The following is a 14,261-nucleotide window of genomic DNA, read 5'->3' on the forward strand; positions in this document are numbered from 1 at the left end:
GCCTGTCCGCCAGCCGCTCACGCCCCCGCCCCCGCCCCCGCTAATCCGACATGCTGCATTCTCTAGCCCTATTTAGTGGTGGTGCTCCTGCTCATACCGCGCGCCGCTGGCCGTCAGCGCTGCCCACCCCCACACACTCACCAGTAGCCGCACGCGCGGGGTCCCTCCTTGTCGAGGTTGATGAAGATCTTGGGGTGGCCGAGGGGTCCGCCGCCTGGGGGGTTAGTTGGGCTGGATCGACACCGAGTTGCAGGGGGGCAAGGTGGGGAGGGGGTAGCGTCGGTTGGAGAGGGTGGAGAGGTTGGAGAGAGTTGGAGAGCGAGCAGTCGGAGGTGCGGGTGGAGGCCGGCGGTCGCCCGTTCATGCCTCCGCCGCTCACGCCTCCGCGACGACGCCGACGACCTTCGATGTCACGTCCACACGCAGCGGCTGTCTGCCCGCCGTACTCGCGCTCGCCGTGGCCATCGGCTCCCAGCACTTCTCCGGACATCTCCTGTCGGCGCCTGCCTCCGCGCCTGGCCCCACCGCCGCCGTCTCCTTCTCCCAGGCTCTCCCCGTCGTCACTCCGCCCTTCCTTCCGCCTCTCTGCCCATTCCCTTCCCCGCCCACAGCCCCGCCCTCCTCCCCCCTCCCCGCCTCGCCTCGCTCCGCTCAGCGCCGCGCGGCGCGGCACTCACCACCATCGCACGAAACCACGCGCTTGTCGACAAACGTAATCGGCTGCTCGTTGACCAAGCCCATAGCGCTCAGCGAGTCGGGCTGCGTCGGAATGTCGACCTGCTCAAAGCGCGCAGTGTCGAACGCGGCCGCCTTGGGCTGCTGGTCGCGGCTCCACGTGCCGGCGACGTTGGGCGACTGCCCGGGCGCGGCCTCGCGCGGCGACTTGTCCGAGGGCGAGAATGGTGTCGGCGCCGAGGTCGAGGCGAGGCGCACCTGGCGAGCGAGGGCGGGCAGGCGCCATGCGCGGCGGGCGAGGAGGGACATGGCTGTGTGCTTGTTGTTACGAGCTCGAGCGACTGACTCGGTGAGATGCGCCGTTGCTGGTTGGTGCAGGCGGACGACTTCGGCGCGGACTGGGTCTAGACGCCACGTGGATGGCGTTTGCGGCGTATTGGCGTGTGTGGCAATTTCAGCGGGTTGGAGGCAACCACGAAGTAGAGGGTTTCGGCGGGGTTTCCGCGGTGCAGCAGTGGGCTGGGCCGCATGCATGAGCGGGGCGTGGAGGTGAGGGATAATACATGATTGTATGGGCGGGGTCGGTGGATCGGACAGTTGTATGCCACGACAGTGGGAGGTGATAGACAATCCTTCAGTGGCTTTACGTGTGGCGCCGTGCTGGGTTGAATCGCTTTTCTCGCGGCGTTGGCATGGACAAACTCAAGCCTCTGACCACCCTAAACATGTTCAGTCCGGTCAACAGCACACGTAATAGTGATGCACTCTACCCATGGCCATGATAGCGTCCCCATCTTCGGCTGACGAGAATGCCATCCTCGGCGGTTGCCAAATCCTTGTCACCATCCTGGCCGATATCGGCCCTCCAGGCGCCACACCCTTCAGCCGCTTACTGCCCAGTTGCCTTTCACCAGTTCCCCCGCACCGCTCTGCCACTCTGCCACGAAGCACTCGATCCATACAAGTACTACCTCTCAATCACCGACCCGAGAGACACTACGACTAAGATATTAACCATTGTTTATATAATTTTAAGTAAAGGAGCCCTTGGGGTTGCCGAAGAACTCGCCGGGAGCCACCTTGAGGCGAACACAGCCAGTGGCCTCGCAGCCCTGGCTAATGACGTTGTTGCCCCACCAGTCAATGGCGATGGTGCCGTTCTTGGGGATGGCGAGGGCGAAGAAGATGACGAGGGCGGACACGGCAATGCCGGCGGGCATGGCGGCGGCCACAATGTAGTTGTACTTGGCCCAGAACGCCGTGTAGTGCTTGCGGATGTAGCCGAACGAGAACACGGTGATGTACAGGTTGGGGATAAGGTACGACATGTTGTATGGCGCACCCCAGTAGGCGGGGCCGGCAGCAATCATGACGGGGTGGGCCTGGCGGAGCATCTCGTTCTTGGGGAAGAGCTTGCGGAGACCCCAGAAGAAGCCGACGAGGAGGAAGCCGGCAGGGAAACCGAGGAGCATCATGTTGTAGCGCTTGCCGGGGCCGAAGAGCTTGGTAGGGCCGAGGGTACCCCAGAAGACGGCCGAGGTGAAGAAGGTGTTGGAACCGGGGCACGACATGCCGAAGACGGCGTCCTCGGTACACACGTCACGGAAGCCCATGATGAAGTTCTGGATAGCCGACTGGACAAAGCAGAAGACGAGGGTGGCCCAGATCTGCATGTAGAAGGTGTGGCGGGGAGGAAGGTGGAGGTAGTGGGCAAGCTTGAGGTCATTGCAGAAGAGGAGAGCCTGGTAAGCCGCAATGTAACCGTACGTCTTGAAGTAGATGAGCGAGTTGGCGTTTCCGGGGACAATGGCACCACCAATGAACTCGGCGATAACGTTGAGAGGGATGGGGATACCAGTGATAGCCTGGATAAGACCGCAGGGGATCATGACGATGATGGGCATGATGACACCGAAGAGGACGACCGCGGGGCTGACGTGGGTGGGGTAAACACCGAGACCGACCATGCCGAGGGCCATGGCGACGAGCATGATGATGAGGTACTGCCACTCGGGAACCTCGGGGTACTGCTTCATGAGGCGGTAGTGGACATCCTCGGAAAGGTCGTCCTCGTCCTCCTCATCGGTCGACTTGTTGAACGTCTTCTTGAAGCTCTTGACCGCGCTCTTCCATCCGACCTTGAGGTCGTGACGGTGGTAGATGGCGACGTAAGCAACGGTGGCGCCGTACATGACGAAGTAGAAGATGAAGGCGACAATGTAGGCGGCGCCCATGTAAGGCTCCGAGTACTGCTGGTACTTCTCGTTGTCGAAGTTGCCCTCGTCGTTGAGGATGCGGGTGACGTTGTACGGCTTGCCGCGGTTGTCGTACGTGTGGTTAGTGTTGATAGGGAGGTAGGCAGTGAACCAGGCATTCTTGTAGTAGATGATCAGAGTCATGACCGTGTAGAAGATCATGCCGATGAACTGGTTGACGAAGGAGAAGGTGGGGACGGTGAGGGTCATGTTGCCGTTGGGGTTGAGCATGTTCCAGTCAAACGTCGGCCAAGGGTTAACACCGAGACCCTTGACGGTGCCGGTAACGTAGGTGAGAGGAGCGTTGTTGGGGGCGATCCAGGTCATCCACGAGAAGTAGGAGAGAGCCTGGAAGATGAAGGAGGGGAAGAAGAAGTAGAGGAACGAGCAGACAAAGATGATGAGGAAAGTCTTCTGCTGCGACGCGCGCCAGATGCGGCCGAAAGCAGGGACCGGCTCGTTGGTCTCGGCGTGGAAAGCCCTGTTAAGCGCAATCTGGGCGAACGAGGAAGGCCAGATGGCGACGGCGGGGTAGACGAGGAAACGACGGCAGAGACCGGCGAGACCGTAACCGACAAAGTTGGTACCGAGAGCGGCGAGGATCTGGTAGCCAAAGTCACGGGCGAACGACATGTCGAAGAAGAATGGGAGGGCCTGGGTAGGAATAATGTAACCGGTGTACGAGGCGACGAAAGACACGTTGCACATGATGGTGATGAGCATGTGCTCCTTCTTCGAGAAGCGTCCAGGGTTGAGCGACCACTCGTGTCCAAAGGTGTTGAACTTGCGCGCGGGGAGCACCCTGTGCATGAACTTGCCGATGGGGTAGGCGACGAGCTGGGCAACGTTGGCCGAGATGGAGACCGAGGGCTGACGGTTGAGGAAGAGACCGTCGATGAACGAGCCGATACCCGAGAAGATGGTGCCGATGATGAGCACACGGAAAGTGAGCGAGGGCATGTTGACGTCGTCGGTGGGGTCGACGTTGGCGCGGACCTCGAGGTAGGGCGAGTTCTCGGTGGCAAGAATGGCCTCGAGCTTCATCTCGGCGAGGAGCTTGTTGGGCTCCTTCTCGTTGTCGACGTGGTCGGCCGCGGGGTCGGCGAGGTACTCCTTCATGCGGTCGAGGATGGGGCGGGGGAAGTTCTGGTCATGCTCGTGGGTCTTGTAGAGCTCGGCGATGATCTGAAGGTGGGTTAGCGGTTGGTGATGGATTGTGGTCGGAGGTCGGTGGCGGCCTCGGCCTCGGCTCCGACGAGTGTGGCAAACTCACCTTGCGAGTGCGCTCGGGCGTGAGCAGGGCCATCTTGCCCTCAAGGTCCTCGAGCTCATGGCCAGTAGCCTCAATCTCGCTGGGCAAGCGTCAGTCGGGCCCATAGTAGGCGAGAAGCCTCCACTCACTTGGACTGGATCACCTCGTCGACAATGTGGTGGTCGTTGGGCACGCCGACATCGACGTCGTAGATGTCGCGCTTCTCCTTGCCGTCGTAAATCTCCTGGTGTCCATAGTCGGACACGGGCTCGACGCCCTTCTCGTTGTAGTGTGTCGCCATCCCTGCTATGCGTGTCGAGGTGATGCGATGAGTCGAGGGGGGGCCAGGTGGATAAGGTCTCCCCAACCGCGCTAGCCACGGGTTCTTAAAGCAACACCAGTTGGGTGGCCGCAGCCGGGCTTGGGGGCTGCATACTCGTGTCTATTCCCAGCGCGCCGCGCGACTCGGCAACGCGCTAACCAGCATGTCCAGCAGCGTGTGTGGATTGGGCAGCACCAACTCTCGGTGTGACGGTTTCGGGCCGGCAAGCGATAGGGCTCCACATGGTACCGCATGCTGCAGTCGGGTGGTATCACGAGGTCGCAACTAGTGGACCGCATGGTGCAACGGGTCGCCGACCCTGAGTATTCCTCTGCTCCTCGGCCTCAACCTTCTATCTCGAGCGCCTCTTGCGTTTGATTAGGAGGCATGCACCTGGTAGTTCAAGGGACGCTCGGCTGCCAGAGCCAACAGCGACTGCCGACTGGAGAGCAAGGCACGCAGGAACTCGGTTGATTGCAGCATGATGCCAAAAAAAAAAAAGCAAAACAAACCCGCAAATGACTCGCGGCCCGTTTGCCGCATGCATCCAAAGCACATCGCCACCACCCTGCGCTACGCACCGCTGCACACACCGAGTCGAGTCGTCAGTAGTCGTGATCAGCCGAGTCCGAGGACCCTCTTTGCTGCGGGCGTTGCCCGTCATTGGCTGTACATACAGGCCGTCTCGAGTCGGCACGCAATCATCCACTGGCGATGGCATTACAGCGGCGACCGCGCTGGCCAGTCGTGCGGCAGCGGAGCACATGCTGCCGCGCGGGCAGTGGTGAGCGTGCTGCCTGCCCCATGACATGCATGCCCTCGAGCTGGTTGCCGCCGCCGCAGCAGGCGCCGAGGTGCGTGACGCGACAAATAGTCACAGACAGGAGTACGTGGGTCACCTGATGCCAGTAGCCAAGTGATCTGAAGCTATTTCTGCTGCGGGCCCAGAGATCTGTCAATATTATCGCATAGCGCGTGCTCCACCAGCGTGTAGTCCACCCGTCGGTCCTCGGTCGTAGTGCACGGCCGAGGCCTACAGCCGCAGGCAGACCAACCCCCTGGGGACCCATCAGGACCGTGTGCCCTGGCTCCTGATCAACATTGACCGAGCCGCCAGGCCCCTGCGGCGTTGAACACCGGCATCTGCCTGAGCTTGGGGCTCGGTAAGCCGGCGGACACTGGTGGCACCACGAGGAACCACAATCCAGCGTCCCACCATTCGTCGGCTTGCTCGTCTACTCCCAGAATACACACAACAGCGGCGCGTGCAGGCCTGCACAGCGTGGTCCACCGATGTCGGCATGCGCAGGCTGCCCGCGGGGCCGCAGCAGGGGCGTGTATTTATCCCGGATCATGGTCGCTCGCCAGTGGCTCCCCCACCTACCCACTCTTCTCCATGTTCCGAGCCCCATGGGGCTTCACCGGGCACACGCGTACCAGGGAGGAGGCCGGATCCTGCAGCTTTTCGACCAGCACAGTGACACGGCGCAGTGCTGACTGTGCCCCCGCAACGCTCGGGTGGACGCCGGCCGCCGGCACCCCATCGGCATCCATCTCCTGGATACTCTCCTGGTTCTCTTGGCCGACTGCGCATAGCAACCAGCCGGGCCGACCTCTCCAATGCACGGGAACGAGCCGACGCCTCTCGTCAATCCATGCCAGTGAAGGTGGAGGTGTGCGGAGAGGTGCGCGGCGGCTACTTCCACCGCCTCGTAGCTGGCCGTACATCCAGCGAGCGGGCGACGTGTGCGGGTGGGCGGGTGGGGCTTGCCCGTGGATCCCCCGAACTGCGCAGGGACCCGCATGCTCCTCGCGGATCGGCGACCGGCCAGCCCCGCGGTCAATTTCCGCAGAGACGAGCGGGTCGGCTTGCCGGCGCGCGGCATCGTCAGCAACTGGCTCGTCTCGAGGACGCGCGGGGTTGCCGAGCGTGTGGTGCAGTCGTCCGTGTAGTCGGACGCTCGAGCTCGGCGCGTCATAAGTCCTTCGAATGCTCTGTCAGGTGCAAAACGCGGCACCTGGAGAATCGGCGTGGAGGCGGCCTCATCCTTCGTAGCGCTTTTGCTGGTGCGCGGGGCGAGGAGGCGCACTCACGTCGCTGGTTGGCACTGAGCATGCAGCGCGACGCACTGATGACGATTGACCCCAGCACCAACGGCATAGCGAACCATTCGCGCTCCGCGAACACAGAGGGCTGAAGCGGTGGAGCGCGACTGCATGTGGCGGTGATGCCACGAGGTGAGTGCACCAGCCTGTCCACGCTGACTGTCCAGCTCTTCCGAGCGCACCGTGCAGCCCGTGACCAGGTGACGCCCGTGACTGTCGCTGAGATAGTCGCTGCGTGTGCGTTTCGCCGCGCATCAGCTCCGCTCACACCGGCAGGCGGCACACGCTGGAAATCGCGCAGCAGTGTTTCGTCGGTGCTGGCTGGCTCGCACTGCCGGCAACGTGAGCGGGAATAGGACTGGCCACACGAGCGTCAGTAGTGTGCGATAGCACGACTGGCCGCGCGCTCCGGGCGGTAGCGACGTGCTACCGACGAGGCGTCGAGGCCGTCACGCTGGGTGGCGCCGCAATGCCCATCGCCAGGGAGCGGGCGTCGGCGCTGGACTATACCGCATGCGGCTGCGCCAGCGCGACGCGACGGCGCGACCTCGGGCGCGACTCAGCGCCAGCCGAGTTTCTCCTCTCGAGTACCACACCGTGTCGGTGACACGGTTCAGCACGTCAGCGCCCGCCGTACCTTGCAGATCGCAGCCCGGTCCGCCACGCCGAGGGGATGGAAGCAGCGCCGCGAGAGCACATGGGCACGCGTACGGCGCCACGCCGAGAATAGCCGCGGCGCCGCCGGCCTCGACGCCATCGTGTCGACATCCCGAGCACCGAGCACGACGGCGCGTGCCCGTGGGTTCGCATGTTCGAAAAGCGGCGCCGCGATGGCTCGGAGGCAATGGCCACATGGGCTCCCCCACCCCTGCTCCACGCCGTCTTCTGCGGTGCCAGCCCGCCAGCACTCGGATCGCCGCCGCATGTCCGCTCACTTGCCACGACACCGCCCCGTCGGCCCGACAAGAGCGGAGGCCTAATCGCGCGATAGCACGCCACGGCCCACATGGCACCAGGCTGCGGCGTGCGCGCAGCTGCATTGGACACGTCGTCGCGGGCTACAGTAGCCCGCTGTCTTGGGTCCACTGGTCGTGTGCGAGGTCAGACGAGTCGATAGTCCAGTCGCCGGGCCAGTAGGATTCGGTGTACGCCGACCACCGCGCCGAAGCCGTCGCCCTGAGGGGTTTGTTGCGACCGCGTGATGCACAGGGCCGGCCCTTTAAATCGCTATCTTGCGTGATTGCGACTCGGAGGCCGGTGGAGGGCTCGGTAGAGACGTAGCGAGCAGCTGTCCCGAGACTCTGGGCCGAGATGTATTCTCGACTTTTGGGCTTTGCACTGTGCAACGGCGGTTTGACCCGCTGATAGTTAGCGTGGCTACTTGTCGTTGAGTTACTCTACCCATGGCATGGACTCACGACTTGCCCCCCGCTGGAATACACTGTTGCCTCCCCCTGCTGTGCAGCACATGCAGGCGACGGTGAGCAAGACGTCAGGACTTGAGGACGGAGGCGCGGGCCGGTGTGTTTGTCGGGCCCGACGTCGGGTGCAACGTCGTGACGTCAGGTCGTAAAAGTCGCAGTGGTGTCGGCGGCGGGGCCGGTGGTGACGAGCAAGACAACTTCCTCACTCGTTCGGCTTCATCGCGCTCTCTCAACGCCCAAACACCATGCCAGGCAAGACCAAGCTCCGCATCGCCCGCCCCGTGACCGACATCAACGCCACGTCGGCCCAGTACACGGCCGCGTTCGGCCTGTCCGTCATCTTCACCTTCAAAGACCACGACGGGTTCGACGGCGTCATGCTCGGGCACAAGGACCACGACTGGCACTTCGAGTTCACGCACTCGCACACGCACGCCATTGCGCCGACCCCGACGGTCGAGGACCTCGTCGTGTTCTACTACCCCGACGAGAAGGAGTGGAGCGAGGTGGTCGCCAAGGCCGAGGCTGCCGGGTTCAACAAGGTCAAGAGCTTCAACCCCTACTGGGACGTTAATGGGGTGACGGTCGAGGATAAGGATGGGTACCGCGTTGTCATTCAGCGCGCCGAGTGGTCGCTCTGAACCCGAGTTGATGGATAGATGGGCACAATGGAGGGGCGGGATGCGCCAGCGTTGATCCCAAGGGCGAGAGGTCTCTGACAATGGCCTGACTGACCGCGCTCTGACCATGTCACACTCGAGGTCGTCGTTTCGTTGGGGCTGGCGTCGCTTCGACGCCCACAAGGCGTGTCTGTCGTGCAGGCTTTGGCTTCCTTGCCCATTCCTCGACGCCGACGATCCACGAAGTAACGGCCATCAACCCACCCTCACAGACACCGCCCTCGCACGCCCCTCGCACGCCCCTCGCCCTCCTTCACACCTCCTCCCACTCCAACGCCATTTCACTCAATGACTTGACGCTCGTTTCCACCTCCATTGCCATCCCCGCACCGTCGTCTATCGATGCGCACCGCTCTTAGACAAGGCGGGAAAGCGAGAAACACTGCCCCCGTGGCGCAATCGGTAGCGCATCTGACTTTTAACCAAGTTTCGTTAGAAGTCATCATCAGACGGTTGCGGGTTCGAGCCCCGCCGGGGGCTTTCAGGATCGGCGGGCGCAAAGGGGTGCGACGTCGAGATTTGATTCGATCGAGCCGAGAAGAGAATCACATTTTGCCCCCGCTCGTTTTGGGACTGGGCGACGGGATCAAATCCACGTGGCCTGGAAATGAGCCCAACCCGACCAGTCCTCAAAAGTCTCTAAAACGGCGCTTCAGTCGTCAGCAGCAGCAGCAATCGACGACGTGCAGCCCCGTTCTCTCTCCCCTTGTCAACATCACACCCTTTTCATCTCATTCGTTCCCTCCATCGCCTAGCAGAGTCGAACGCAGTGAAGGTGTCGCCTGCACTCGGTTCACTCTTCTATTCCTTTCACTCTGGTCGCTCGGCTGGCACACAGCGCTTGCCGGGCGCAACTCGGCGTAACGGTGACCTTCCTCGGCACTCGCTCGTCGGCGACGCTGTTGCAACGCACCTCGACGCTGCATCGTCTCGCCTTCAAAAGGACATTCACTACTCTCCACGAGCGTCACACCTATACCCCGCGAACCGCCCTTGCGAGAGCACTCATGCCAGGAGCCCGTGACTTCACCACCACCTCCTTTCCATCTCGCACCGAGCCCAACGCGCCTTCCTCATCTCGCAACGACAACTGGCGAGCTTATCACGCTGCCCCAGACAACTCGAACGCTCTCAACGCGTCGTACTCGAACAGCAACAGTCGGAACGGCTCGCCTGGTCGTGCGCCCTTCTCAAGCTCATCGCTGCGAAACAGTGCAACTGCGACGGCTGAACACCACGGCAACGCAGACGGATCCGCGCCCCCTCTGATCTCTCGCATCCTGCCACTTGAAGCCAAGTAAGTTCGTGTGAGCTAGGCCTTGAAGCCAACACGCACAGAAAACGCGAACGCGAAGCGACTACCGAGTCTACTGGACGTACAGCCAAATCCGCTCGCACAGACATGCCGCCCCCACCCCGCCATCGCGGCAGGTCCAACGGACACGGTGGCTCGCGCAAGGCCCCTCCTCCTCCCGCCAACGTGCTTTCTGGACCATTGAGGAACCGTGACCAGATCCTGCAGGAATTTGGCCAGAATGTTCAGCTCAAGCAGCAGTGGGAGGAGAACCCCAAAGCCCCTTTGGCCAACTATCTCGGTGGCGGCACAGGAGGTGCCCAGAACCTTGGTGGAGGAGGGTCGGGATTCCAGACCGAGGAGGGGGTTGTCGATGGCGTCAAGGTGTTTCGGTGAGCATGGGACAATGTTGCAGTCGCTGATAACAGTGTGTCGGTCGTCGGAGACCCCATCGAGAACATCATCGGTATCGGAGACCATGCGAGCAAGAAGGAGGCAGAGAAGCTTGCCGCCCTCAGCGCAGTTTTACAACTGACTAGCCGTGGTCTCGTGAGTTGCGTCGTGTGAGCATGTGGCTGATGAAAGCTCGATAAGAGCAGAGGAAAAACTGCAGCAGCGGCTCGTGCCAACGCCGCCGCCGGACCAAGCTCGGGGCCATCCGTAGTCGGCTCCGCTCCGGTGCTGCCGGCGGGCGAGACAACGCGCCTCAGTGACGGCACTGAAGTCACCTACGACCGTGCCCGAACGTTCATGGAATACTACTGCCACCGATACAAGTTCGGCAAGCCCGACCTCGAGTTTTCTTCCTCTGTCGTCAAGCCGCAAAAGGGCAGACGCGGTGGTGGCCCTGCGATCCAGTACTGGGAAGCAGTCATGAGCGTGAGCGGCCGTCGTATCGGAGAGGGCAAGTCAAACACCAAGAAGGGTGCGCAGGCGCAGGCGTACCTCGACGTCACCCAGTATCTCGAAGGTTGCGACCCGCAGCTCTGGACCGACTTTATCGAGCACTCAAAGAAGGACGGTAGCGCCAACGTCGGCCTGGCCCCCCATCTCGCATTCTCCATGTCCGAGCAGCTTAACGACGAAGTGCAGTCTCTGTGCGGTGACATTCGACACTCGTTACTGTACTACAATGCGCCTCCAGCAAACGTCCAGGCCGCTGCCGCACAGCAGCTGCCCGCATGGAGTGGAGGAAGACGATTCCAGGCGTCAGAGTCTGAGCTGCGCGCCAAGTCACTGCAGCTGCAAGACAAGCTTGCGTCGTACGAATCAGACCCCTCATTGGAAAAGATGAGGGCGACGCGCGCGTCCTTGCCTGTTCACACCAAGGCGACAGATATTTTGGCCAAGATCGAGGTCAACGACGTAACGATCGTCATGGCTGCCACCGGATCGGGCAAGACGACCCAGGTCCCGCAGCTCCTGTTCGACGACTACATCCTGCGTGGCGAGGGCGCGCGTTGCAACATTGTGTGTACTCAGCCGCGTCGTCTTGCTGCCATGTCGGTGGCAGAGCGAGTTGCGGACGAGCGAGGCGACAGTCTCGGTAACGAGGTGGGATACCAGGTGCGATTCGACAACAAGCTCCCTCGCCCCAACGGCAGCATCACGTTCTGCACAACGGGTATCTTCCTCAAGCGCATGCAGTCGTCACTCGGCGCTCAGGCCAACGCCGATTCCGTCGCCAGCATGGACACTGTCACCCACATCGTTGTCGACGAGGTCCACGAACGAGACATCGACACAGACTTGCTGCTGGTTGTACTCAAGCGCCTCCTCGCCGACCGCAAGGCCCGCGGCAAGCCCATCAAGATCATCCTCATGTCGGCCACGATCGACCCCCACCTCTTCCAGCGCTACTTTGCCGACGACCGTGGTGTGCCCGCTCCCGTCGCAGAGGTTCCAGGCCGCACCTTCCCCGTGGCCAAGCACTACCTCGATGACTTCATCGACGACCTCAGCAGCAACTTGCCTGTAGCAATGGGCGGCTGGGTGTTCCAGGACAAGAAGGTCGCAGAGTACCTGAACCGCGAGTTAAGCAACGACCCATCAAACTTTATCAAGACCACTGGCATCACTGGTGGAGAGTTGGAGATCCCCTACCCCCTGGTCGCTCTCACCATCGCGTATGTTATGCGCCAGTCGGAGGACGGCCACGTCCTGGTCTTCTTGCCAGGTTGGGATGAGATCAAGAAGGTTTCGGAGATTCTTCTGTCCGGCAAGTTTGGCTCCCTCCTGGGGGTCCAGTTCACCGACGAGTCCAAGTACAGCGTCCACTACCTCCACTCGACCATCCCCGCCGCCGAGCAGCGAGAGGTGTTCAGGCCACCACCGCCGGGTGTGCGTCGTATTATTCTGGCGACCAACATTGCCGAGACCAGTGTCACCATCCCCGACGTCGTCTACGTCGTTGACAGTGGCCGTGTCAAGGAGAAGCGGTACGACCCCGACCGCCACATGTCCTCGCTGGTGTCGGCGTGGGTCGGCTCGTCCAACCTTGGCCAGCGTGCTGGCCGTGCCGGTCGTCATCGCGAGGGCGAGTACTATGGCATCCTCTCGAAGCGCCGCCTGGCCTCGCTCGACCCGCACCAGCTCGTCGAAATGAAGCGCTCCGACCTGAGCAACGTCGTCATGCACGTCAAGGCACTCAACCTCGGCGAAGTGGAGGACGTCCTTGCGGCAACCATCGAGCCGCCCGAGCCTTCGCGTATTGTCTCCGCCATGGAGATGCTTCACATGCTCGGCGCGCTTGACCAAAGCAAGAACCTTACTTCGCTCGGACGAGTGCTTCTCCAGCTTCCTGTGGACGCAGCAATTGGCAAACTGTGTCTCTACGGCTCGTTCTTCCGATGCCTCGACTCGGCTCTCACTCTTGCCGCTGTGCTCACGAACCGCGACCCATTCCTCGCTCCACTGGAGAAGAAGCAAGAGGCTTCGGCCGTCAAGGACTCGTGGTCGCCGATTGCTTTCCGCTCTGATCCTCTGGCCATTGTCGCCGCGTTCAACACTTGGTCGGCCATTGACGACAGGAGGGACTTCCACCACGCCAACCGGTTCTGCTCGGACAACTTTTTGAGCAAGCCGACGCTGCAGCAGATCAAGCAGGTCAAGGGCAGCTTGCTCCAGTCTCTCGACCAGGCTGGAGTCATTGCCGTGTCTGCAGGCGGCAACGTCGGGCGTATTGGCCGCGGCTTCGAGGTGCCCCCTGCGCTTCGTGAAAACGACAACAGTCTGCCACTGCTGGCGGCGCTTATTGCTATGGCCACGGCGCCAAACTTTGCCATTCGGACGTCGGAGAAGACGTGCCGTACATCGCAGGACAAGGTGAGTGGGGTATGGAAGGGGAGTGAGAATACTGCTGACATGCGTCCAGACCGTGTTCATCCACTCGTCGAGTGTCAACGCGCGTCGACGAGAAATCGGTGGCCCAGAGGAGCCTTCAGCGTCGTTCAACCCTGCCGAGAAGCGTCTGTACGCTTTCGGCGAGAAGACGCGCAACGTTCCTCCTGGCGGCAACCCGAACAACGCCATGACCCAGCTCCGCGTTGTCACTCGCCTCGACCCCATGACGTACATGCTGTTCGGCGCGTACAAGCTGTATGTGACGCAGAGAGGACTCGAGTGCGACAACTGGCTGCCGGTCACTGGCAACCTGAACGCCCTGGACGACGTCCAGCGTCTGAAGACGCTCCTCGAAGCGTGTATGCTGCGCGTGTTCGAAGGCGTTGGCAAGAGCCTCGTCCGCGACCGGGACCAGCGATTCGCCGCGAGGTCCAAGGCTGTCGAGGTTCACCACGGCTCGAGCAGGATCAACGAAGACGGCCAGCTGGACGAGGAGCGCGAGAACGAGTCGGACGACGACGACGACGATGTCGACATGACTGGCGTGTCTGGGGCTGCCAAGTTCCAGTACCAGCTGCAGCAGAAGCAGACGCGCAAGGTCGAGCCGCTGAGCCGGGACGAGATCAAGGAGCTGGAGATGCTCACGACGGATGTGGTGCGAATCCTGGACGAGTATGCCCACGAGCGCGAGGGCACGAGCCAGTACAACAGCAGGCCTGCGACGCCGTCGAACGTGTACCGGCCGCCGCGGGGACGGGCGCCGGGTCGGTGGTAGAGGGGAGAGGCAGAGTGGAGGCAGTAGCTTGGCCGGGCTGGTGAGGGCCCGCGAGACGACATTTGCATAGATTTGGTCTTTTGTGGATAGATGCACACCACTTTGTGTACGGCGGGCGGCGGCGAGCGCAGCGAGC

General features: G+C 62.1%; 4 protein-coding genes and 1 non-coding gene across 5 annotated transcripts; 3 read left to right on the forward strand and 2 right to left on the reverse strand.

Annotated features, from left to right (window-relative positions):
* Nucleotides 1-137: 137 nt before the first annotated feature.
* On the reverse strand, nucleotides 138-984 carry Q8F55_007657 (uncharacterized protein; the record flags this gene model as incomplete). Its single annotated transcript, XM_069356078.1, has 2 exons — nucleotides 138-214; nucleotides 678-984. 2 exons carry the CDS (start codon nucleotides 982-984, stop codon nucleotides 138-140), a joined length of 384 nt encoding a protein of 127 aa, XP_069205919.1.
* A 722-nt stretch (nucleotides 985-1,706) lies between these two features.
* Q8F55_007658 (uncharacterized protein) lies at nucleotides 1,707-4,483 on the reverse strand (the record flags this gene model as incomplete). Its single annotated transcript, XM_069356079.1, has 3 exons — nucleotides 1,707-4,115; nucleotides 4,204-4,282; nucleotides 4,332-4,483. 3 exons carry the CDS (start codon nucleotides 4,481-4,483, stop codon nucleotides 1,707-1,709), a joined length of 2,640 nt encoding a protein of 879 aa, XP_069205920.1.
* A 3,796-nt stretch (nucleotides 4,484-8,279) lies between these two features.
* Q8F55_007659 (uncharacterized protein) lies at nucleotides 8,280-8,675 on the forward strand (the record flags this gene model as incomplete). The annotated part of the gene is made up of 1 exon (XM_069356080.1): nucleotides 8,280-8,675. One exon carries the CDS (start codon nucleotides 8,280-8,282, stop codon nucleotides 8,673-8,675), a length of 396 nt encoding a protein of 131 aa, XP_069205921.1.
* Nucleotides 8,676-9,098: 423 nt separating this feature from the next.
* On the forward strand, nucleotides 9,099-9,194 carry Q8F55_007660. The gene has a single exon. It is a non-coding gene; the product is annotated as a tRNA-Lys (tRNA).
* Nucleotides 9,195-10,116: 922 nt separating this feature from the next.
* Q8F55_007661 (uncharacterized protein) lies at nucleotides 10,117-14,125 on the forward strand (the record flags this gene model as incomplete). The annotated part of the gene is made up of 4 exons (XM_069356081.1): nucleotides 10,117-10,400; nucleotides 10,437-10,557; nucleotides 10,594-13,332; nucleotides 13,382-14,125. The coding sequence occupies 4 exons, from the start codon at nucleotides 10,117-10,119 to the stop codon at nucleotides 14,123-14,125; spliced, it is 3,888 nt and encodes a 1,295-aa protein (XP_069205922.1).
* Nucleotides 14,126-14,261: the final 136 nt, after the last annotated feature.

The sequence above is a fragment of the Vanrija albida genome (assembly GCF_041260175.1).
Source record: "Vanrija albida strain AlHP1 chromosome Unknown contig_6, whole genome shotgun sequence".
Taxonomy (NCBI): Eukaryota; Fungi; Basidiomycota; class Tremellomycetes; order Trichosporonales; family Trichosporonaceae; genus Vanrija; species Vanrija albida.